General features: G+C 50.7%; 1 protein-coding gene across 8 annotated transcripts in view; it reads right to left on the bottom strand.

The window, feature by feature from the left end:
* The window catches only part of CCDC57 (coiled-coil domain containing 57), a 105,613-nt gene that overhangs the window by 50,802 nt on the left and 31,070 nt on the right, over positions 1-23,741 (bottom strand). For 5 of the 8 annotated variants that reach the window (XM_060290756.2, XM_060290755.2, XM_030843462.3 and 2 more), the window contains 7 exons: positions 22,407-22,565; positions 20,249-20,411; positions 19,715-19,849; positions 13,603-13,825; positions 12,789-12,941; positions 7,844-7,947; positions 4,671-4,937 (listed from right to left, as the gene is read on the bottom strand). In XM_060290756.2, the coding sequence (XP_060146739.1) occupies positions 4,671-4,937; positions 7,844-7,947; positions 12,789-12,941; positions 13,603-13,825; positions 19,715-19,849; positions 20,249-20,411; positions 22,407-22,565 (1,204 nt within the window). The remainder of the gene's footprint in view (positions 1-4,670; positions 4,938-7,843; positions 7,948-12,788; positions 12,942-13,602; positions 13,826-19,714; positions 19,850-20,248; positions 20,412-22,406; positions 22,566-23,741) is intronic. The other 3 variants (XM_060290758.2, XM_060290760.1, XM_060290759.1) reach the window with 3 other exon arrangements.

Genomic DNA, 23,741 nt, shown 5'->3' on the forward strand with positions numbered 1-23,741 from the left:
AGTACCTTGCCTTCCCTGCCTCCTCTCTGGCTCCATCGTCCATACTCCCGTCTCAGTCATTTCTCTACCTGCCATTCAGACTCCCCTCCACCACCTGCAGGCCAGCCCAGGTTTCCCACCATCCTGACCCGGAGGAAGGTGCCAGAGAGAAAGCAAAGGAGGCCAAGGGAGGGAGCAGTGGCCGCCTGGGGCCTCCGCTTCTGGGCCTGGAGGCTGCCTTGGGCCAACACCCGAGGTCTGAACCCCGTTGTTCGGGCAGCACCACGCGGCCCTACATCCTACCACTGTCCCAGTCTGGCCTCACACACAGATGTGTGCTCCCACCCAGAGGGGTATTTGGAATGGGGTGGGTGTGGGGAAAGGAGAAAGGGAAAAAGGAGAATGTGTGGCGGCCTCTGTTCCAGGCAGGGGCCCAGGAGGAGCCAGTGGCGTCCAAGGCCCCAAAGGAGGCAGGTGGCCTACTTAGGCATGGCTGCTCCTCACACCTATGAAAAACCGCATTGTGCCGTCCCAGCCACTCGAGCTGGCGCCAGAACAAGGAATCTGCTCTACGTCCCTGGAAGAGACCAGCACGCCCTGTCCTGGCCCTGTTTCTTGGTGTGCCTTTCCAGGGCTGGCAAGCACCTGTGCCCTCCTGTGGCCTGGGAGCTATGGTGTTTGCACACCAGTGCCTCCAGCATATGCCTGACGTATTGGCATGAAGCGGGGCGTGGAGGTGATGCGGTAAAGCGACCATCAGAGAAAGGCCTCCGCCCCGCAGCCCCGGCTCGGGGTCTCTCGAGTGTACAGGACCAGGGCCGGTGGGGGGCTGTGTCTTGGAGACCTGTAGCATGGATTCACACACGGGGCTGCACAGGCCCCAGGCGGCTAACCCGACCCGTTGGGAAAGGTACACAACCTCCAGGGATGTAGCCCTGGGATTGGGGGACTGGCCAGGCCACTCTTTCTCCAGGCTTTGTCCTCTACAAGGATATGCTGTGGGATTCTCTTGTGTTATTTTAAGTAAGGAAAGAACAATCCTGAAAACAGAGACTGTGCAAAATTCAGAACACTCAGAGATTTAAAAATCTCTTCAAAAGCAGGACGCCACCCTGCAAAGATGGCCCTGGCCTGAGCTGAGGAACATGCTGCCTGAGGCGTGCCCTCAGGCGTGGCTGGGCCAGGGGATGGGGAGTCCTGATCTTGAGTGGCCCATGTTCTTGTCACACAGTGACTGCACGCGATGAGCGGGTGCTGCAGCTGGGCCCCACCTCTCTTAAGCTTAGTTCCTGGTAAGATGAAGCTTATTTTGATGACTCTAAAGTCTCACCCCACAATGACACAATGCTAATAATGACCTGAGATGCCCAGGAGCTTCTGCACTGCTGCGTTCAGGGCCCAAGGTCCCACCCCGTGATGGCCCCATCCACCTGCCCTCGCCTGCTCTGGTGCAGGTCCCAGCATCCTGGCCAGAACGGAAACATCCACGCAGCAGAGGGAAAGCTTGAGGCATCCTAATGACAACTCTGTTCCCAAGGGAAGGGAGTGCCTGGGCTCCTTGAAGAAGCCCTGCAGGGAGGCTGAGGCCCAGGGAGAGGCAGCGCGGCTCCCTTGGGGCAGGTTCCCAAGCTTCCAGGCAGAGCCAGAGGGATCGCCAGCCAACACTGCCCCCCAGCGGTCCGAGGTGCCCGGTGGGGAGGCCTGGGAAAACCCAGCATCCGTCTGTTTGGGGCCTGGGCAGGGCAGCCTGCAGGAGGGAGGGGCCTGGGTGAGCCGAGAACCATGGAAGTGTGACAATGCAGCCACCTGCCCCACAGGGTCTCCTGTGACTGCAGGGAGCTCCAGGGTCTGCAGGTCCCTTCTGGGCTGGGGTGCTGGCTTTTGTGTGGCAGGGTCCCACCCCCACAGAGCAGCTGCAGGGATGGCCCGAGGCCCACGCCCCTGTCTCACTGCTGGTGGTTCCTCCCCTCTCCACACACATCTCTCTCTGAACCATCTGAGGGTGAGTTGGAGACATCGCACCCCTTTATGCCCCAATACTTCAGCTTGTACTTTCTGAAAACAGGACATTCTCTTAATAACCAGTTATTAGAACCAGAAATGTCACAGGGACGTGGCATTATGACCTAGCACAGTCCACAGGCACCTCCATCAGCTGTCCAGAGGACGTCCTTTATGGCCTATTTCTCCTGCCTGGGGTCCAGGACCCTGCATGGCTTCTGCATCCTGGGTCCCCTAAGTCCCCAGCAGAATGTTCTCAACAGGACAAGCTGTGGGTTTAGTGCCCCTCGGTCTGGGTCTGTCCTTGGAGTCAGGAGGTCTTGTGCTTGGAGTCAGGAGCGAGGCTGTGTCCCTCTCCTGTCTGGAGGCTCGTGATGTCCGTCTGTCCCAGTGTTGGCAATGGGAGCTGATCTCTCGGAAGTGGCGTCCACTGGCTGCAGCACCAGAAAGTTACTGTTTTCCCTTTCCAATAAGAAGAACTTCTGGGGAGATTCCACACAAACAGCTTGTCCAGAATTTCAGCATCTGATGACACCCCCCGGCTGTGTCATTCCCTTCATGTCCTTGGTTGATGTTCTAAGTAAGGAAGGGTTTTCCTCTCTCCTTTCTTTCCTTGTCGGTTTATTTGCAGCAGAGTGAATGCGACTCCCTGTTTTAGTAGGTAGCTGATGACCCTAACTTCATGACTGACTGGCCTAGATCTGGTCAGTGGGAGCCCTTTATGCTGGCTCCTGCATCCCTGTCATGTCTCCGTGGTGGAATTGGCCACTTAGCCTGGTTCCTCTCAGCAGAGCAGGAAGTTCGGGAATGCGATCTAGGCACTGGGTGCGCTCACCCACCCTGGGGAGCCACTGCCCCTTGGCTCCTGGTGGACAGAGCCGGGGTATGTGCACACCTCTCTCTTTAAAGTAACCCACGAGTTTACTGTGGTGACTCCAACCCCAACCTGAGCCCCAGAGGCATCCTAGCCCTACCGACCACCTTCTTCCCCAGCCTCAGAAGCCTGGTGCCCACATCCTCTTCCCTGGGCACCCAACACACAGCTGGGCAATTACGAGCAGAGCCTGGGTGGGCCTGGCCTGGGCAAAGGGTTTCCTGTGCCTCCAATTTCTCACCCTGGGAGTGATCTCACCAAGGTCACAGGATGCCTAGACCTGGAAGGAGGTGGGACCCTGATAGCCATGCAGAAACTAAGGCCCAGAGAGCTCACTCAACACCCACCTTGGGAGAGCGGCCTTGGGCCTCAAGTCGCTTCAGGTCCCAGGCTGTCTGCCAAGGGATTAAATACTTCGATTTTAACTTCCACTCATTTGCATGGTTTCTTCCCCCTTCACTCTAAACAAGGGGATCAGAGTTATACGAGGGCTGCTAACAGGAGAGCTGCAAGGGTCCCTGGGCTGCAGTGAGCCCCTGGCAGCACCTGGAACAGTCATGGCCACGGCGGGAGAGCAGACACATCACCAATGGCATTTGCTGCCCAGCTGGGCCTGGAGCCTCTGAACTTAACTCCTGGATTACAGGACTGTGGGGAGGTCTGGGGCTCTTGGGGACAGCATCCACCTACCGATGGCACAGAGGGTTCAGTATCCCACTTCTAGTGCCCCCTCGGGGCTCAGGCTCCCTCAGCTTCCCCCTCACCAGCCCATCTCCCTCTGCAGGCACTCCTCATATGTTCGCCCCTGCCAACGCACAGCTGGCCCCCCTCATGTTCCTTAAGCCAGATAGTGTCCTGGGTTGCATCTTCTCCATTCCAGGTCCTTCACAGTCCCCGACAGTAGGTCCTGGAGCCTGGTCTCTCTTGTGTCCTTAAGTATCACTCTCAAAACTTGGCCCATGTGATGAGAACCACTGGGGGGCATATGATCGATGCTACTTCTGCCTGAGGACTCTTGATGCCTTCCAGACATCATTTTACTGTCCTTAAAACCTTCTGCTTATGAATAGGTCACCATGTGCAACCACAGGTAACACAGGTAATCACAGGTCACCGCAGGTAATGCAGGTAATCACAGGTAACTGCAGGTCACCATCTGTGACTGCAAATAACCGTAGGTAACTGACAGGTCTCGGGAGGCATGTCACACGACGCCCTGTGAAGAAAGCCCATTCTTTGCAGCATCTCCATCACGGTGTTCAGGAAGCAGGAAGGTGGCCTGTCTGGCAGACATGTGGGGACAACGTGCTGCTGCAGAGCTCTTGCCCTGGCCTGGGACCTTGGCTTAAACCCAGCCATGGAACTGGAGGGCAACTGGGTGCCAAGGGCCTGACCAGGACCAGGACGCCAGGTGGCCTGGTGGCCCGTGCTCCGGACAGCATCTCAAACACTCTGAGAAGCTCATGAGAACCACAGGCTCCATCCCTGAGGGTCCTCTGGAAGGAGAACCCACCATGTTGCATCCATTTCAGGGCTTCCCAGGCCCTTGAATCACACAGTCAAGGACTCCTTTGTTAGAGGACACCAAACAGTCCTCTTCACGTGTGCAGCCTCCCTACATGCTTTTAAAGGGATCTCAGCGACCTGGAGGATGAGAGGCTTAGCAGCCCTTGACAGCGTCTGTGGAGAACAGCCCCGGCAGAGTCAGCCTAGTCAAGGAAGAAGAGGGAGGCCGGGGCGGGCGGGCCCCTCAATGGCCAAGACTGCACCCCAGACCAGTCCCGCACAGGACGCAGAGCACCCACAGGGCACCCACCTCTCCCCCGACAGCCTCGGTGTCTGAGGCGTGCGGTTGCTGCCTGCCTGAAGCACCCCCGCCTTCCTTCTGGGCTGACCTGAGATGCTTCTCAATCTCAGCCACCTGCTTCCGCAGCTGCAAAACCTCCAGGTGCACCTGGTCCAGCTCGTGGGGAAGCTCTCGCTGGATGGTGTCCACGTCCAGGGGTTCCCGCAGCACCTGGGAGGCCGTTTCAGAGACAATGTTAGGAAGGCGGCCAGCTCTGGGAAGGGGTCTGGAACAGATCTGCAGGGAGGACAGGGAAGCAAGAGAAGGGCAGCAGTAGATGGTAGAACGTCCAGAAAGATCAGAAGGACACATGCCGGTCAGCCTCCCCTCTCTGGCCGAATTCCATCACCCACAAGCCTGCAGTCCCACCGCCAAGCTGCTGCTCTTCCGGTCCCACCTAACCAGGCTCCCAGGCGGCTCCACTTGTCGCCCCCAGAGTGGGGATGCGGGCACCTGCAGCAGAGCCTACACTGGACCCAACGTTGGTTGGGGAGAGTCCCTGCACGGTGTCTGGACAGTGGGCCTTAAAACCTTCTTTCTGGGCCCTAGTCCCAGGTGGAGACAAAGGGCACGTAACTGCAGGCAGGGGTGGGGAGGCCCAAGCCTATCAAAAGGCAGAGGTGGATGAAGGCGTAGGAAGAGGCAGGAAGGGAAGTCCTGGCTGCACGAACAACCTGGGGCAGCTGCGGGGCGGCTAGGAGGTGCCCGAGTAGAGCCCTGGCCAGAGCTCCAGGGCCGCCCCGTCCTTCAGCTACCTCTCTCGACAACGTCTGCTCTCCCAACATAAGGAGGGGAAAAGGACAGGTAGAAAGACAGACACACCTCTCTACACCCTCAAATTGCCAATTTTACTCTCAGGAAGATAAAATATCTTCCTATTCGAGGGCCTCCTACAAAGAATTCATAATGAATATTTTATTCTATTTATTCACATACACTAAAAAAATGACCATTTGATAAACATACACTGTTAACTAAAAAACACTTCAAGGTAGACTTTTTTCCTCAGGATGATCAAACCATCTATCATTATCAAGACAGGATTAAAAGCTCTTATTTACATGTTTATTCCTGTTTCTGGCATGTGGGGGGATGTAACATCCCGATGGTGGGGCAGAACTGGGAAAGGGCAAGCATCTGAAGACCCCCTCCTCTCATATGTGACATAGGTCTGTAATCCCAGAGACAGAAAAGTGGTCCAGTTCATCTCCACTGCAACAGCAAAAATGAACTTTCAGCCAAGACAAGGCATCTGATTTCTGGGCATTGCCTGCTCCCCACAAAAGACAGAAATCGCCAAGCAATGTCTGTCACCAGCCAGGTGTTCTGTTCCATGGAAGATGCAGAGTCTGCAGGATGGTGTAACCTATGTACTTATGGACTTGAAAGGGCACATGAAAACGGCCTCATGGGAAAGAAACGTCACAAGGCGACAGAGTGGCGTAACACCACCAGCACCAGCAGTAAGGACTGTGTTCCCAGGGACATTGTCAAGACCATGAAAAGACAAGCTAGAGAATGGGAGAAAAAGTTTGCAAATCATATATCTGGGGGACTTCCCTGACGGTCCAGTGGTTAAGACTCTGTGCTTCCAATGCAGGGGGAGTGGGTTCGATCCCTGGTCGGGGAACCAAGATCCCACATGCTGCGGTGTGGCAAAAAAAAAAAAAAAAAGTCATATATCTGACAAAAGACTTGTATCCAGAACATACAAAGAACTCTGAAAACTCAACAACACAATAAACAACCCGATTAAAAATGGGCAGAGGATATTCATGGACATTTCTCCAAAGAAGATATACAAATGGCCGATAAGCACATGAAAACATGCTCAACATCATTTTTCATCAGGAAAATGCAAATCAAAACCACAGGTCAGGTCCACCTCACACCCACTAGAATGGCTAGAGTCAAAAAGACAGCAAAAGCAGCCGGTGCTGGTGAGGATGTGAGACACGGGGACCCTCGTGCACCTGCTGGGGGTGGAAAGTGTGCAGCTTCTGTGGAAACATTAGTGGCTCTCCAAAAAGTGAAATATAGAATTACCCTGTGACCCAGCAATTCTACTCCTTCATGCCTACCCCGAAGAACTGAAACAGGGACTTGGACAGACCGCATTCACGGCAGAATGTGTCCACCACATTCACGGCAGCCAAACAGTGGAAGCAACCCAAGTGTCCAGCAGATGAATGGGTACACTAAATACTGGGATACTCTCCAGTTACTAAGAGGAAAGAAGTTCCGACACCTGCTACAACATGGATGAACGTTGAGGACATTATGCTGAGTGAAATGAGCAAGTCACAGGAGGACAAGTGCTGCGTGATTCCCCTGATATGAGGCTCCCCGAGGACTCAGGCCCATAGAGGCAGAAAGAGTAGAGTTTACCAGGGGCTGGGGGTGGGGAACAGGGAGTTAGTGTTTAATGGGGACAGAGTTTCTGTTCAAATGATGAAAGAGTTCTGGGAACAGACCCTGGTGATGGTTACACGATACTGTGAATATACTTAACGTCACTGAATTGTACACACAAAAATGGTAAACTTTATGTTATGTATATTTTACCAGAATTTAATAAAAAGCACTAAAAAAAAAAGAGATATCATGAATTAATAGCAATAAAGCACAGTTTGTGACACCAGCACCATCATGCCAGGGCGGAACTGCACTGGAGTTTGCCCAGCTGCCCTGCCTCCCCAGGAAGCAGTGGGTCGGCCGAGTACCTGGTGACAACCCGTCCCCAAGGAAGGCAGGGCCAGGGGACAGAAAGGGTCGCCACTGGCCAAGGCATCTAGAGTCACAGTGATGACGAGCACACGTTCCTGCCACAGCTTGGTGCCTGGGTTTAACACGGGTCCCGGGACTCGCCCAGCACGTCCTGGGAGGGCAGAGACGGGGCCCTGCACATCGACGGCCAGCACTGCCCCTCATGCCCTGGACTCTCCTCTCTCATCTACCAGGTCCTCACTGCGTGCCTTCTAGGGACACACGAGAGGTGAACCAGCTGCTCCTCACAACAACCCCTTCCTTGCACGGAACCTGAGGCACAGAGAGGCCACAGCAGGTTCCTGGGGTTCAGTGCCACCCCAGGAGTGCCTTCAGTCGGAAGACCTACACAGTCTAGCATCAGAGAGCAGCCATACCTTCTGTCTGAGTTGTGCCACCAGGGAGCTCAGGAGATGTGCCCTGTCTCCAAGCCTCTGGAGCGCCAGTCCCGTGGATGGACCATCGACCGGCACAGCTCCTCCTGCAGAGAGAGAGATTTTTGTCAGACTCACATCTCCTAAAGCCCTGGGAACTTCCAGCTGCCTGTCCTCCCTTTGAGGAGATGGACATCTGAGGCATCCAGGGCAGAGGTGTGTTCTTCTCTGCCTTCCCCTAAGGATGCCTACTGTCACTGCTGGTCTGCTGTGACGTTAAGATGTTCTAAAGCTGAGTGGATGCAGCTGGGTGCCCCCAAAGACTGAGATGAGCTGCACATGAAGAACAATCCTTATGCCAAGAAAGCAGGAGTCTTCGTGGAGAAAAAAATCCAACCTTTCCAGCTAGTGTCTGGTAGAGGCCAACCTGCATAGCCTCCTGGTCGTTCGGCTGGGAATTAAGAAAATGTCCACGAACCCACAGGTCAAAGAAGAAATCACAGTGGACATTAGAAATTATTTTGAACTGATTATCATAAAAACACTGCTTATCAAACTTAAGGAATGCATCTAATGCTGTCCTTTCAAAAGTATTTATAGCCATACAAGCTTATTTTAGAAAAGAAGGATGAAAGATAAATGAACTGAACATCCATTTGAAAAATGAGGAAAAAAAAGCAAATAAAGTACAAGGAAGGACAGAACAAAGTCAGTATTAGATGCTGAGGAAACAGAAAACAACGTGCAATAGAGGGTGAATAAGACCAGAGGAGGTTCTTTGAAAAAGTTAAGTCCCTGGTGAGATTAAGCAGGAAAAATGGACAGAGACAATACAGCAGATGGAAAGGCTGTTACTTTAGATCCTGGGGGCTGTGAAAACGTGTGGAGAATACACTCCCCAAAGCAACTTTATACCAAATTTTTGAATATTTAAATGAAATAGTCAATTTTCTAGCAAATTATAACATCAAAAAATGACACAGAAAAAGGAAAATCTAGATAGTCCTTTAACTGTGAAAAAAACCTGAACTAAAAATTTAAAACTTTCCCACAAGGAAAACTCTATGCCCAGGTGGTTTCAAAGTTGAAGTCTATCAATTGGTTAAGGAAAAATGAACATGAGTCTAACATAAACATTTTCAGAAAACAGAGAGATAGTGAACATATTCCAACTTATTTATGAGGCCAGAATAATCCTGATTCCAAAACCTGACATGAACATCAAGAGGAAGGAAAATTATAGGCCAATCTTACCCATAACATAAATGTGATAATTCTCAATAAAATATTAGCAGAAGAATATATCACATGTTGAGTTTATTCCAGAAATGCAGGGTTGGTTTAACATTCAAAGACCAATTTAAGCTTCTCATTCTGAACAAAATGAATGTGTGTGTGCATTCCACCCCACTCCTCTCCCTGATTACAGCTGACAGCCCTGGACACCACACACCAAGCCAGATGAGGAGATTCTGAACAGGGAGGAAAAGCAGGCAGAGAGGCTGGGGACCTTGGGAATCAAAGGACGACCCACAGTGAGTTCCTGGAGTTTTTTCCTTCCTGTATTTCCCAACTTTGGTGCTGGAGCAGCCACGACTCAGAGACACCACTGAGCGAAGACCAGGAACCAAGGCCCAGGAAAAGGGAGACCCGCACGGCTGCTGGTAAAACAGAAGCAGAATTAAAACAGACTCAAAGACAATCAGGATTTCATGCCACGACACTCAAATGTCGATGACAGAATCCAAAATTACTCATTATATCAACAACAAGGAAAATCTCACCTTGAATGGAAGAAGACAACAACAAGATGACAGGTTAAGGTGACTCCAACAGGCAATCTGATACACTCTCAAAACAAATGAATATTGGAAGTTTCAGCAAAGGGATGAAAAATACAAAGCAAAACAAAATGGAAATTTCAGAACTGAAACCATAATAAAAATCTCACTGTATGGGCTTGATAGGAGAATGGAGACAACAGAAGAAAGAACTGGTGAACTTGAAGATATAATAGAAATTCTCCAATCTGAACAATAGAGAAAACAGATTGGAAACAGACAGACAGACAGAGCCTCAGTGACCTGTGGGAGAATAACAAAAGATCTAACACTCTTGCCATTGGAGTCCCGAAAGGGAAAAACAGTGTGGAGCTGAAAAAAATACTTGAAGAAATAATGGTTGAAAACTTCTCAAATTTGGCAAAAGACACATCTTCAGATTCAATGTCAAAAGGATAAGCCAAGGAAATCTGTGCATAGACCATCATAATCAGATTTCTGAAACTAAAGACAAACTCTGAAAGCAGGCAGAGAGAAATGATTCACAGGCAATGGACTGCTCATCAGAAATGATCATCTGATTTCTCACCAGAAGAAAATGCTATATTTTAAGTGCTGAAAGCAAAGAACTGTCAACTCATAATTTTATACCAGTGAATATACTCTTCAGGGATGAAGGTGAGATAAAGACATCTCAGATGAAGAAAAACCAAGAGTTTGTCACCAGCAGTCTTGCTGTAAAGGAAGTGTTGAAGGAAGTGCTTCAGACAGAAGGAACCTGGAATCAAGAGTCATGGAGAGGGGAAGGATCCGGGGAAAGAATGGACCATACCTTTCCTCCTGAGTTTTTAAAATTATGTTTGACAGTTGAAAGCAAAAACGAGGATCCTGTCTGATGTGGTTCTCGATGTACAGAGGGGTGGTATTTGCGACAATAAAGGGGGTGATGGGGCCTGACTGGTGGTAAGATCCCCACATTCCACTTGAAATTGCAGTGTTGACACGAGTTGACTGTGATAAGTAAGGATATTGAAATCCCTAGAGCAAACACTAGAAAAAGTACCCAAGGAGATACACTGAAAAGCTAGACTAAAGTGGAACACTAAAAAATGTTCAAGTGACCCAGTGGAGGCAGGAAAGAGGAAACCGACGGATAGAAAACAAATGTGAAATGGCAGGCTTGGCTCCTGACACGGCAACAATTACAGCAAGTGCAAACACTCTAAACCCATCCGCTAAAGTATCACAAGATGGATTTCAAAACTGCCTAGCTACATGCTGCCTACAAGGAATTCATTTCAAATGCAATGATGGAGGTGGGTTAAAAGAAAATGGACGATAAAGATATACATGCAAACGCCAATCAGAAGAAAGCAGCACTGGGACTTCCCTGGTGGTCCAGTGGTTAAGACTCTGTGCTTCCAATGCAGGGGGCTAAGGTTCTGTCCTTGGTCAGGGAACTGAGATCCAACATGCTGTGCAGCTTGGCCAAAGAAGAAGAAGAAGAAAACTGGACTGGCTGAATTAGCATCAGACAGTAGACTTGAGAGGAAAGAAAATTACCAGGATGAAGAGGAACACCACATAATGATACACAGGTGAAATCACCAAGAAAACATAAATGTATATGCATCGAACAACAAGGCTTCAAAATACATTAAGCAAAAACTGATAGAATCATGACAAAAAAATACAGATTTGTATTACAATAGGAATAGGAAGAAACCTTAATCTGACAAAAAAAAAGTAAATATTAAACTTTAAAGTGTTGAAAGTTCTTCTCTGGGATCAGGAAGAAAGCCAGCTATGATCAACATCATACTAGAGATTCCACTCAGGGGAAGTAATACAAGAGAAAAAAGTAAAAGCTATCAGCACTGGAAAAGACAAAGATAAAACGTCCACTATTTGGGACAAGATGACTAGGTAGGCAGAGTGTCCTGCCTGCCCCTTCCTTTCCTTCCTGAACAATGGACCCATAAATGATCAGATGGGCGGTGGCAGGAGGTTACCCTCTGTGAGCGATCTGCCTGGGGGCTGGTGGCCCAGCAGGCGAGGGTGTCAGGGTGGAGGGCAGCCTGGTTTGGCTGTCAGAGCCCGGGAGGGCCTGGGTAAAAGGGTGGGGCCTCCATGTGGGGAAAGGCCTCCGTGCTAGGGAGGCTGCTCACACCCAGGAACTGGATAGAAGAAATAATGTACTGAGGAGGTCGGGAGCCAGGCTTCTCGTTGTCGGAAAAGGAAGTTAAGAGTGATGAAAGCGGAGACTAGAACAAGCCTGTGATCCTGGACCAACCATAGAGGAACAGACTGACGGATAAGTTTGTCTTAAATTAAGACCTTCTGATGCCTCAGGAGATGGAGCCAAAAAAATATTGCTAAGATTTATGGCAGGGTGTTCCGCCTATGTTTTCTTCTAGGACTTTTATGATTTCTGGTCTCACATTTAGGTCTCTAATCCATGTTGAGTTTATTGCTGTGTGTGGTGTTAGGGAGTGTCTCATCTCACTCTTTTGCATGCAGCCGTCCAGTTTCCCCAGCACCACTTATTGAAGAGGCTGTCCTTTCTCCATTGTATCCTCTTGCCTCCTTGGTCACAGAATGAAATTTTGCCATTTGCAACAACATGGATGGACCAGGAGGGCATTATGCTAAGTGAAAGAAGTCAGACAGAAAAAGACAAATACCGTATAACACTTATAAGTAGAATCTAAAAAATACAACAAACTAGTGAATATAACTAAAAAAGAAACAGACTCACAGATACAGAGAACAAACTAGTAGTTACCAGTGGGGAGAGGGAAGGGGGAAGGGGCAAGATAGGGGCGGGGGATTAAGAAGTACAAACTATTATGTATAAAATAAATAAGATTCACGGATATATTGTACAGGAGATGGCCAGCTGTGCTGTGTCAGCAGGAACCAGAGCAACGGCTCTCGCGACTGCTACTGGGAGAGGAAATGGTGTGAATAGTCTGGAGACAGCCAGACAAGAGTACACACGTGTAATTCCACTTGTATGAAAACTCAGCCACAGGGTGAGGAGTCAGGACAGCGGCTGGCTCAGGAGGACAAGGGGCTCCTGGGATGGCACATTTGTAACAGCTCCTCGGGCTGTGTTACTAGACAGTCACTGGACGGAGCACACGACACGACACAAGGATTCTCACCGGTGGTGTCTGTGGAGGCCAGGACACTGCGTTGAACGCCAGCACAGGACGAGGTCGTCTTCGAAGCATCTAACACATCTTCTAGTTGTTCCTCCAATGTTTTTAATTTATGCTTTAGAGTTCGCATTTCTGCTTCAAGGGCCAGAACATAATCTTCCAAAAAAACCCAGTAAACACACAGGCACATGTGTTTATACTCTCACCCTTTATCTACCACCCTTGTCCTCCCCTGCCCGACCCTCATGACTGTCCCATGCTGTCTGATACGCTCCCCTCCAGAGATCAGCTCGCCATGCTCTCCGAGGGGGCCCCATGGTCAGGAGCGAACACTCACTCTCCTTCAGTCCTGCAACCCTTGACGCACCGACACAACCATATCATCCTGAGTGCAGCCGTCTCAGGCGCTGCCCCTCCACTCACCACCCCTCGAGACCCTGCTCCAAATAGCGTGGGGCTGGGCGACCTTTGGGGCCTGGATGCTCCCCTGAGGAAGGGCCTGCTCCCCTAGCCCCACCTGCCCACTCCAGGAGAGCACAACGCCAACCCAGTCCCTGGTCCAAGTCTCGCTCTGGTTTTTAAGCGCGTCAAGTGTGTATCCTTCACTTTTTCCCTCCACTTACCAATAAAAAGTTTTTATTGTATATAAAATATTTGACTTAAGACCCTTCCCTTGGAGGAAAAGCAGCTGTCATACTTTGAAGTAATCTATCAAAGGGGATGTTCACTTGTAAGACTCCAAGTGAAGCCTATCGTGGACCCGGTAGAGATGGCATCTCATCCTCCCTCTCCCTCTCTCCCTCTCCCCTTCGCTCACCAGGTACAGTTGAATCAGCGGCTGCCTTTGGGTCAGGCTGGTTTGTTTGTGAGGTCTCCCCTCCTAACTGGGCAGAAGGAAGAATCTGATCACTTAGAGTTTCCATTTCTTTCCTCATCTGTGCAATAACGTTTCGCAAGCTTGTGTTCTGCTCTTGTAGCTGCTGGATCACAGTAGATGGAAAACTTTTACTTATTTCTTCTTCTTGATGCCTTACAAGCATCTGTCAAATACGGGAAAAAAAAAAAAAAGAAAAAGAAAGAAAAGAAATTGGTTACAGCCAAGAACCGATGATTCCCTTGTGCACTGAGGCCGGCTGCATCTGCGTCCACCTGCCCCCTGTTCCTGCTCCCCGTCACCTGTCCTAGAGATGGGTAATGTTGACAGAAGTATGAAAAAACTTTTTCTTCTGTGTTTCATAAAGACAAGACCACGGTTTTTCAAAGATAACTTTTATTGAGAAATTTGGGGACCCTTCCTTTTTAGTCAGAAGCCCATCATTCACCCATTAGAGTGGCAGTTATAAAAAAGACGATAACAAGTGTTGCTGAGGATGTGAAGAAAATGGAATCCTTGTGCACTGTAAAAGGTAAAGGTACGCAGTGGCTTGTAAATGTAAAATGGTGCAGCTGCTGTGGAAAACAGTCTGGCTGTTCCTCAACAAAGTAAACACAGAGCTATTATACGACCCAGCAATTCCACTCCTAGGTATAGACCTAAGAGAACTGAAAACATACATACACACAGAAACCTGTACACAGGTTTGGAGCAGCATTATTCATAGTAGCCAAAATGGAAATACTCAAATGTCTACCCACAGATAATGGATAAACAAAGGGTAACACTGTGAAACATTACTCAGCCAGAAAAAGGAACAATGTTCTGACACATGCTACAACATGGAAGGACCATGAAGACATCATGCTAAGTGGCAGTCAAGGACTTTAAAGCAGTTCCCATAAATATACTCCAGGATTTAAAGAAAAACATGAACATAAAGAGAGAAATGGAAGATATCAAAAAAGAACCAAATAGCATCTACAGAGATGGAAAATATACAGTCTGAAGGAAAAATTCACTGGCTAGGATGGGATTAAGAGCAGATCAGACACTACAGGAGAAAAGATGAGGGAACATAAACACATAGCAGCAGAAAGTATTCAAACTCAAGCACAGAGTGAAAGAGACCAAAAAGAACAAATAACAACAGAGCTCTAGTGACCACGGAATAATGTGAAGCAGAAACACACTAACCCAGATCATTGAGGGGGACAGAAAAGGATTCAGAACTTGTTGGCAAAAAAATTTCCAATTTGATGAAAACGTAAGTCCACAGATCCAAGAAGTTCAAGAAAACTGAAGCAAGATAAACACACAAAAAGTTACACCAAACAGCACATCATGGTCAAATTACTAAAAAACAATGATAAAGAAAACCTCTTAAAAGCGACCAGAGGAAAAAAAGACACATTATGTTCCTGCAGAAGAACAAATACAAGAAACTGACAACTTCTCATGAGAACCAATGAAATCTAGAAGACAACGGAACCATGTGCAGAAAGAAAATAAAAACCTGTCACCCAGAGTGAAAATCTCCTTTGAAAATGATGGCAAGAGAGACTTCTGCCTTTGACCATGAGGGATTTGCTGCTACGGGACTTGCCCTCTGGCTGTAAACAACTAGAAAACCACACAAATTCTATGAAACCACTGTCTTCAGACACTGCCTGTACAGTGGGTGCCAGAGGAGGGGACAGAGGAAGGGAGCCCGTGGTTTGCCTAGTTCTCTGCATCTGGGCCCAGCACAACCCAGCCCTCTGTGGATGTCTGCTTGCAGAAAGCACCAGGCTCCTCTCCTCCATGGCTGCCCCATCAGCACACTAACCTCCAAATGGGCAGGAAGGAAGGTCCTCCCCTAGGAAGCAGCACATGCTCACTCCCCACTCAAGGCCCAGGTCCCATCCTGAGACTTTCTGACTTTCCGACTGGTTGCTGGATCCTGCTTACCAGCAAAGCAAACCAGCCGGGCTTGCAAGGACCTTTGACCAGTCCTGCTGAGAGAGACCAAGACTATGTGAACACAACGCGAGCTTCTAACAAGTTCAGAGACGCACAAACATGCCCATGCAGCATTACAAGAATCTGTGCAAATGATCCCAACGGCCATTAGTGAGAGAATGATGAAGTAAACCGTGGCATGGTCATACAATAAAGTACACAACCATTTAAGTTGCATTTTTGAAGAATTTTATTTTTTATTTATTCTCTTTTTAGCTGCGTTGGGTCTTTGCTGCTGCACGCGGGCTCTCTCTAGTTGTGGCGAGTGGCGGCTACTCTTCGTCGTGGTGCGTGGGCTTCTCATTGCAGTGGCTTCTCTTGTTGCAGAGCATGGGCTCTAGGTTCGTGGGCTTCAGTAGCTGCAGCACGTGGGCTCAGTAGTTGCAGCACACAGGCCCTAGAGCATGCGGGCTTCAGTAGTTGTGGTGCGTGGGCTCTAAGTGTGCAGGCTTCAGTAGTTGTGGCGCATGGGCTCAGCAGTTGTGGCTCACAACTCTAGAACGCACGTTCAGTAGTTGTGGCGCACAGGCTGAGCTGCTGCGTGGCATGTGGGATCTTCCCGGACCAGGGCTCAAACCCGTGTCCCCTGCATTGGCAGGCAGATTCTTAACCACTGCGCCACCAGGGAAGTCCTGCATTTTTAAAGAATTTTAATGATGTGAGAAATATTTATGGAAACTTTAAAAAAGAATTAACGTTATATAGCATGACCTGAGCTATATGAACACAGTATGGGCACAGGAACATACATGAGATATGGAGATAGAGGTGGCTGGAAGGAAATACACTAAAACATCTGAGTGTCAGACAGACACGATATGTTCTCTTCTCTGTTCCAAGCGATGCTGGCTCACATCTGCAGAGCTCACATCCATCCGCAGTGGGCCAAGCATTCCCAGGGGTACCCCTCACACAGATGAGGAAACAGAGACGCGAGCTCTCAGGGGCCACCTGACCACACACAGCCACACGCTGATGACAGACAAGCACACGGCCTCCATGGGTCTGACCCGGCCACGACGCTCAGCCCTGGCATTGAGCAAGCACGTGACACACGCTGTCACCAACTTCCCACTAATGCACCACGGGGGACCCAAGAGGTCCGGCCAAGGAGGAGTTGAGCTGGGGTGAACCTTGGGCCCACCTGACTCCAGAGAACACTGTGCTGAACTAAAATTGTAAAATTTCTGCAGTGGCCACATATTTTTACTTTCAGAATGAAGCTATTTCTTCTGTTACTCACAGTTCCCAACTTTTCAAGCCACCACTGGCTCTGCTATGCACCTGCTCTGTCTCCTTCCAGCCACTGCTCTGGCCCCACTGCTCCTGCTGCAAACACCCGACCTCCCTCTCTGTGCCCACTGGGCCATTTCCCACCCTCTCCGTGGCAGGGCCTCAGGCTGCTCCCACTAAGGCAGACAGCAGTGTGGTCGGGGCCGTGAGTGTGCAGCTGGCTGGTGCTACTCACATTCTCCCTCTGCCACCTGTGGGGCAGGGACCACTCCTCTCAGGTCCTCAGCTTCCTTGTCCTGAACAACAGGATCCACCTCAAAGCCGCAGTGCAGCCCAGTTGCAAGGCGAATCCTCTGCCCCTGCGGCCGTGGCTGCGTCTCTGCCCTGGTAATGCCTGCCCGACGGTGGTGCCTTGGTCTCCGTGGGGTGATCACCACGGCTCTGCTGAGGCTCCGTGCTCGGAACTAGTACCAAGCGAGGGAGAAGATGTGGCCAAAGCCTAGAGCCTGTCCATCTGAACAGTGGAATCTGTGATGGGCTCATCGCTCCCCAGGAAGCACAGTGTCTCGCTCCCTGGCGGCCTCTATTTCTGACTTCGGTGTATGACAGATTCCCTCACTGCTCCTACCTTAGTGTTTGCCGAGGGCTCACCCCTGCAGAGCTCAGCACCAACTGCTGCCCGCCCACACCTGCCGCTTTACCAGGTGGTCGCATCCTTAACCTGTTCCCAGCATTAAGGCCCCCTACAGGAGCACAGGTGTTTTGCTATTAGCTGCAGGATTCAAAAAACTTCATTCCATTGGGTCAGCCAGGAACTTGTGCAGCATTCTGCCCCACCCTGGGTCCTGGCTTGGAAGCCACATCTCTGTCAAGACCGCCACGCCAGCTCACATTCGCAGGTGCCTCCACTGCATCTCCCCACTCTGCATGGATGGGCGGGGCACTTGTTTCTGACCCCTAGACCATTTCTAAAGCCCCTGTTTACTTAACAAGGCAACCAGCCATGAGAGGCCTCCCTGACCAGCCGAGCTGGTGCTTGGAGACACATGTCTTCTTTTAATTGCCAGCCTGGGGGGAAAATACGACAACGAAAAATTGGGGTGGGGGCTCATTGATTAAAAAAAAAAAAGAGGCATTTGCTTTCTCTATGTGTCCTAGGGAAGGCACCCATGCAGAGACCACCTGCTGTGAGCCCCCAGGACCACAGGTGACTCTGGAGGCTGGGGTCAGCCCCACCTGGGAACACCGGTGCTCCCAAACCTGACGACTGGCTGACAGGTGACTCTCCCCAGGGGCTTGTTAACAGACTCGTCTTTCGGAGCTCAACCCCTAAGGCATCGGGCCTAGTAGGTCCTGCTGGGACTCAGAGGGGTGTGTTTCGGAAGCTCCTGAGGTTTCTGAGGGTGGCCAGATTGGGGGCTGCGCAGTCACCTGTGCAGAGAGGACAGTCACTGCCCACATGGCATGGCTGGCAGGAGCCCACCTCCACCAGGTGAACGCTAGGTCAACCCAGCACCAACTGCGGGCAAGTGCCAGCCACAGAGGTCGCAGTGAGGCCCCAGGGCCCCCTTCCACCCGCAGTGAGCACGAGTCCTCCCAGCAAGGACACATGAGCTACGACCTGCACTCCCGCACATAGGCACAAGCAGGGCTGGGTGGACACCTGGAGACGCAGCTTGTGCCACATCCATCCTCCCTCTGCAGGTGGACAGCTGGACAGGTGGGAAGAGGCCAGCACCCCTGCAGACATCCTAAGGATTTCAGTGGCTCCATTATCCTGGACGACCGGGTAAGTGACTTTCCACAAATGGACAGAGGTCAGACTACTGAAACAATGGGCCATTGAACCAGGAAGGTCATGTCTGAGACAGGCTCGGGCTGCGCTCCGCTGGTGCAGCTCTGGAAGGCACTTCTCCTTGCGGGTTGCCCAGATTTCCTAGCAGCCCGGTGACAGGGCTTCCCTCTGGAGGCCTGGATGGACGGGGGACAAGGCAAGAGGCAAGGCAAGACATGGGCTGTGTTCACTGTAATGCCAAACTCTAGGCCTGCGCCAAGGGTCCCCCTCAGTGGAAGCAAATGCCCCCTCTGCAACTCTGAGTCAAATCCTGCCACTTCTGGCTTCAGGTTTTACTGGCGCTAGTCCTTGGCACCCCTCGGCCTGCAGACACAAGGCTCTGCTCTCTGCCTCTGTCGTCACATGGCCTTCCTCCTGTGTCTGTCTTCATGTGTGTTCTTTTCTAAGAACACCAGTCCTATTGGGTTGGGCCCACCCTGCTCCCATGTGATGTCATCTTAACTAATTCCATCCATAAAGACTCTATTTCCAAGGAAGGTCCCATCCTGAGGCACTGAGACCGGAACATGTCTTTTGGGGCCACCATTCAACCCGCAGGCATCCCACAGTATCAGGCTCTGGCCAGTGCAAAGCAGTAAGGAAGTCTGTGCTTTATGAGAGGAACGGCCGTCGTCGCATGTTGCATGGCTTACTCACCACGTATGAAGAAGTGTGTTTTGGGATAAAGCTCTAACCTCTTGGTTCTTCGTGTTACTGTCTGCCACGGTGCAATATCTGAATTTGGGGTTTTTTGATATTTCAGATGCTGAAGATACAAAGATTGAGTGTAGACTCCCATTAACTGGTTGAGGCTCAGCCTCACCCTTGTTTGTGCAAACAGTCATTTTAAAAGAAATAGGGCTGAAAAGACCTGCCTCCAGCGCTGGTTCTATCTGGCATATTTTCCCTCTGGCTGGGGGAGTGGGTGTCTCCAAGGGGCTTGGGAGGAAGAGCCGTGCGGAGGCTCAGCAGGAGGTGGCCCCTCACCTGCGCCTCCTCCTCAGGGTGGAGTCCGCGTGTCCGCAGCGCCTGCACAGCCTGGTCTCTCTCTCGGGTCACGGCCTTCAGCACCACCTCCTGGCCACACAGCACCCGCTCTGTCTCCTGCAACTTGGCAGCAACCTGGGGAAAACACAGACTCAGTTCATCCTGGGAGGATTACAAGGAAGCAGTGCCACCTTCAGGGTCCAGACCAGCTCCCCATCCTGCGGGGAAGCAGACAGCAGACACTCGGGTGAGAAACCCCAGCAAATACGTGGCCATCAGAGCCGGCAGAGCACAGCAATCGCTGATCCAGCTCCAGAGGCAGCTGCACTGGCCATTAGAGAAAGGCTATGGGCAGAGACTCATCTTATCACTTTAAGTCCTGTTGTTATAAATCAAACTGCTCAGTGAGGCTGAGTGTTTTCAAATGCAAAGGATAACTCAGTGAGGGCCCAAGCCGGGCTCCATGCACCTCAGTGGACGTTCCCAGCCCTTCCTCCTGCAGAAAGAAGTCAGACAGCCCTGGGGAGCAGAGACCTGGTCTCTGGCCGCGGTTAGGCCCTGAATCAAGTCCTCAGCCCGCCGGTACTGCTCCCGCTCGACACCCTCGCAGCGGCGCTGCCAGTCCAGCTCCAACTGCACCTTGTCACGCTCCAGGCTCTGCTCCCTCTCTACTGCCAGAGACAGCTGCTGTTTGTACCTGCGGGGGTGAAAACCACCAACTTGAACGTTTTCCTGAGGTCCCTTTGGGCTGTGACGTAGCTGAGGTGGGAGGCGCTCCTCCTGGGCCCCCAGGCCAGCCGTGTTCACGGGCTTGGCTGACACCTTCACACAGGCCCAGGTTCAGAGAGGAGCAGGCGGCCGGGTCTCCCAATACTGAGAAACCCAGCACTGTGGGAGAGGAGGTCAAACTCAGTAAGAGGAGACAGGAGGAAAGGCAGCAAACTCAGACAAACAAGAAAATGGTTGCACTAGAGAAACGCGAGAGGGTTCACAGCAGAGCAGACAGAGCTCGATAGTCAACAGTGCGCTGAAAGGTCAAACAGAACTCAGAAGACCAGCGTCCATCTACCAGGGGGCTGGGAGAAATCAGAATGGAAGGAGGAAATAACCACGGAAATAGGAGGAAATCCACCATGGCTGGAGAGGGATATGCGCCTTCTGCCTGAAAGCTTCCGAGTGCTGGACAGGAGGGGCTTCAGACGCCATGGGGAAGGTACAGACCGCCGGCTGGGATGGAAGAAAAGTGCGTGGGGGAGTGAACCGGACCCGCACGAGGCTTCTCGTCAGCCACACAGAGCAATGCAGGGTGAAGATCGCTGGAAGGCCTCTTCCCCGGTGAGCAGGGCTGTGACCAGGGCGGGATGGTAACACCTTCTACAGGGGACACCAAGTAAGGCTCCATCCTGCCCACTGCAGGGAGATTCTCCTGCTGGCCGTGCTGAGAGGACCACGTGGCCAGGACAACCCCGGCTGACAGCCGGCAAGGAAACAGACATCAGACCCACAGCTGCTGGAAGTGACCTCTGCCGACAACCTAGATGAGCTGGTAAGGGGAGCCCGAGCCTCAGAAGAGAGGGCAGCCCGGCCGACACCTTGATTCCAGCCGAGTGAGACCCACTTACTTGGGGGACCTGGCTGCCACAGAAACAGACCCTCAACAGAGGTGATGTAATCAGCAGAAAAATACTTTAGAACAGCTACTGTAAATATGTTCAGAGATTAAAGGCAACCACACACACAATGAGGAGAGAAATGAAAAGTGAAATGTCTGAAATAAAAAACCCACCAGCCTTCCTGGCAGATGAGACCTTGTGGGGAAAGCCTTAGAGGCTATCAAAAGAACATCAAATTAAAGCAAAGGAAACAGAAGAAAGACAATAGTAAGGATAAGAGCAGGTATCAGTGAAACTGAAAACAGAAAAACAATTGAGAAAAATCAATGAAACCAAATGCCGGCTCTTTGGAAAGATGTGTAAAATGGATAAATCTCTAGCTAGACTGATGGAGGAAAAAAGAGACAATACAAGTCACCAGTATCAAGAAGGAGAGAGGACACTGCTGCAGATTTGACACATATTAGAGGGACAATAAAGAAATACTATAAACAATTTTATGCCAATAAAGTCAACAATTAGATGAAATGGACAAACTCATGGAAAGATACAAATTACCAAAAGCGACACACACACACAAAATAGAAAACCTGAATATTCAAATAAATATCCAAAGAAACCAGACACAAAAGACTATCAACAGTAGGATTCCACGCAGATGAAATTCCAGATCAAGAGAAACCCACAGTGACAGAAAGCATCCTGGCAGGTGCCGAAGTGGGAGGGGACTTCGGGCTTCGGGTTTTACATCCTGACTGTAGTAGTGGTTATACTGCTTATTTATGTACATATTTGTCGAGATTCATCAATTGTACAGTTAAAATTGGGACATTTATTATATTTCAATGATTTCTCAAGAAAGAGAATATTATCTTTAGCCAAGTGCTCATTCCAACTGATAGGAAAAGACACTAACAGTCAGACAAAAGACCTCAGAGGTGATTCCTGACACAGGACCAAATGGCACACACACTTTTACAGCCCTGGTGCAGACCGAGAACCGCGCTCTGTGGGAAAGGCCTCCTCTGACCACCCACCCCGCCGCCCCATCTTCATCCCCTTCCCCCACCACATGGTACCTTCCAATGTCCTGCTGGCATCTGGCCAGCTGTGCCTTCAGCTTCACCTCTTCTTCCTGCAGCGCCTGAACCTGGAGGTCTTTGGAGATCATCTCCTTGGAAAGTTGAGCAATCTGGGCATCCCAGCCAGATTTTAGAGCTGATGCATCTTCCCGAAGTCTAAACAAAGAAGGGAAGCAACGTGAATGTGGGCGTGATTCTCACTAGAGCTCTCTTTTACAACAAATACACACACACACATGCACACAGCCCTCAAAGGAAATGCTACAGATCAGGGTCTCTTTCACACTCATCGGGGCAGAGGCTTCCTTGCCTAGATTAAGAAATGGTCCAACCCAAGAATAAATACACACCCATCCCTCCCACCAACCCAAGCATCGACTGACACCTGCAGAATGCCAAGCCCACGCCAGGTGCGCGGGGAAATGTGTGCCAGGGCGTGTCTCTCAGAGCCAATGGTTGTTTTTTTTTTTGTTTTTTTTTTGCGGTACGCGGGCCTCTCCCGTTGCGGAGCACAGGCTCCGGACGCGCAGGCCCAGCGGCCATGGCTCACGGGCCCAGCCGCTCCGCGGCATGTGGGATCCTCCCGGACCGGGGTACGAACCCACGTTCCCTGCATCAGCAGGTGGACTCTCAACCACTGTGCCACCAGGGAAGCCCGAGCCAACGGTTTTGAACCAGTGAATTCTGACTCACCTGGGCACCCCTTGCCATGCCCAGCAGAGCCCTTCCACACAGAGACATTCAACACATATCTCCAAATTGAACAGCAAGATAAGGTTCTACAGAAACCCTTTACATTCCTTGGAAGAATCACCAAAAATATGATAAATCTCCCAAGAAGAGAAACTTTAGAAAGAACACCTAACAATATTGACTAGAGTAGCCATGATATTAACCACACAAAGCTCGCAGGGTGGTCACCTTATTTGCAGCCCTGGCCTGTTTCCCTCCTAATCTGCACTCAGCATGCTGTGGGGTAAATGCTGTGATCACTCACTGGCCACTGCCCAGAGCCACAGGCCCACAGGTGGGCCACGGAGTGCAGTGCAGAGGTGGACGAGCTGTGGGAAGGCAAATGGCTGTCAGCCGATAAGGCCTTGGATCAAAGTCCCGAGTGCAGCTGCCCTGAGCCTCAGACAAAGCTCCATCCGAACATGGGCAGAGATGGGAAGGAGAAGGGAGCAGGTTCCCTCGTGGGAAGCTTCTTTAAACATTTCAGCTTAAACAGGCCTAAACGCCAAGGCCGGTGTGCTGGGGTTTTTTTTTTTTAATAATTAAAAAATATATATTTATTTTTATTTTATTTATTTATTTGGTTGCGCCAGGTCTTAG

The sequence above is a fragment of the Globicephala melas genome, chromosome 20, assembly GCF_963455315.2.
Source record: "Globicephala melas chromosome 20, mGloMel1.2, whole genome shotgun sequence".
Taxonomy (NCBI): domain Eukaryota; kingdom Metazoa; phylum Chordata; class Mammalia; order Artiodactyla; family Delphinidae; genus Globicephala; species Globicephala melas.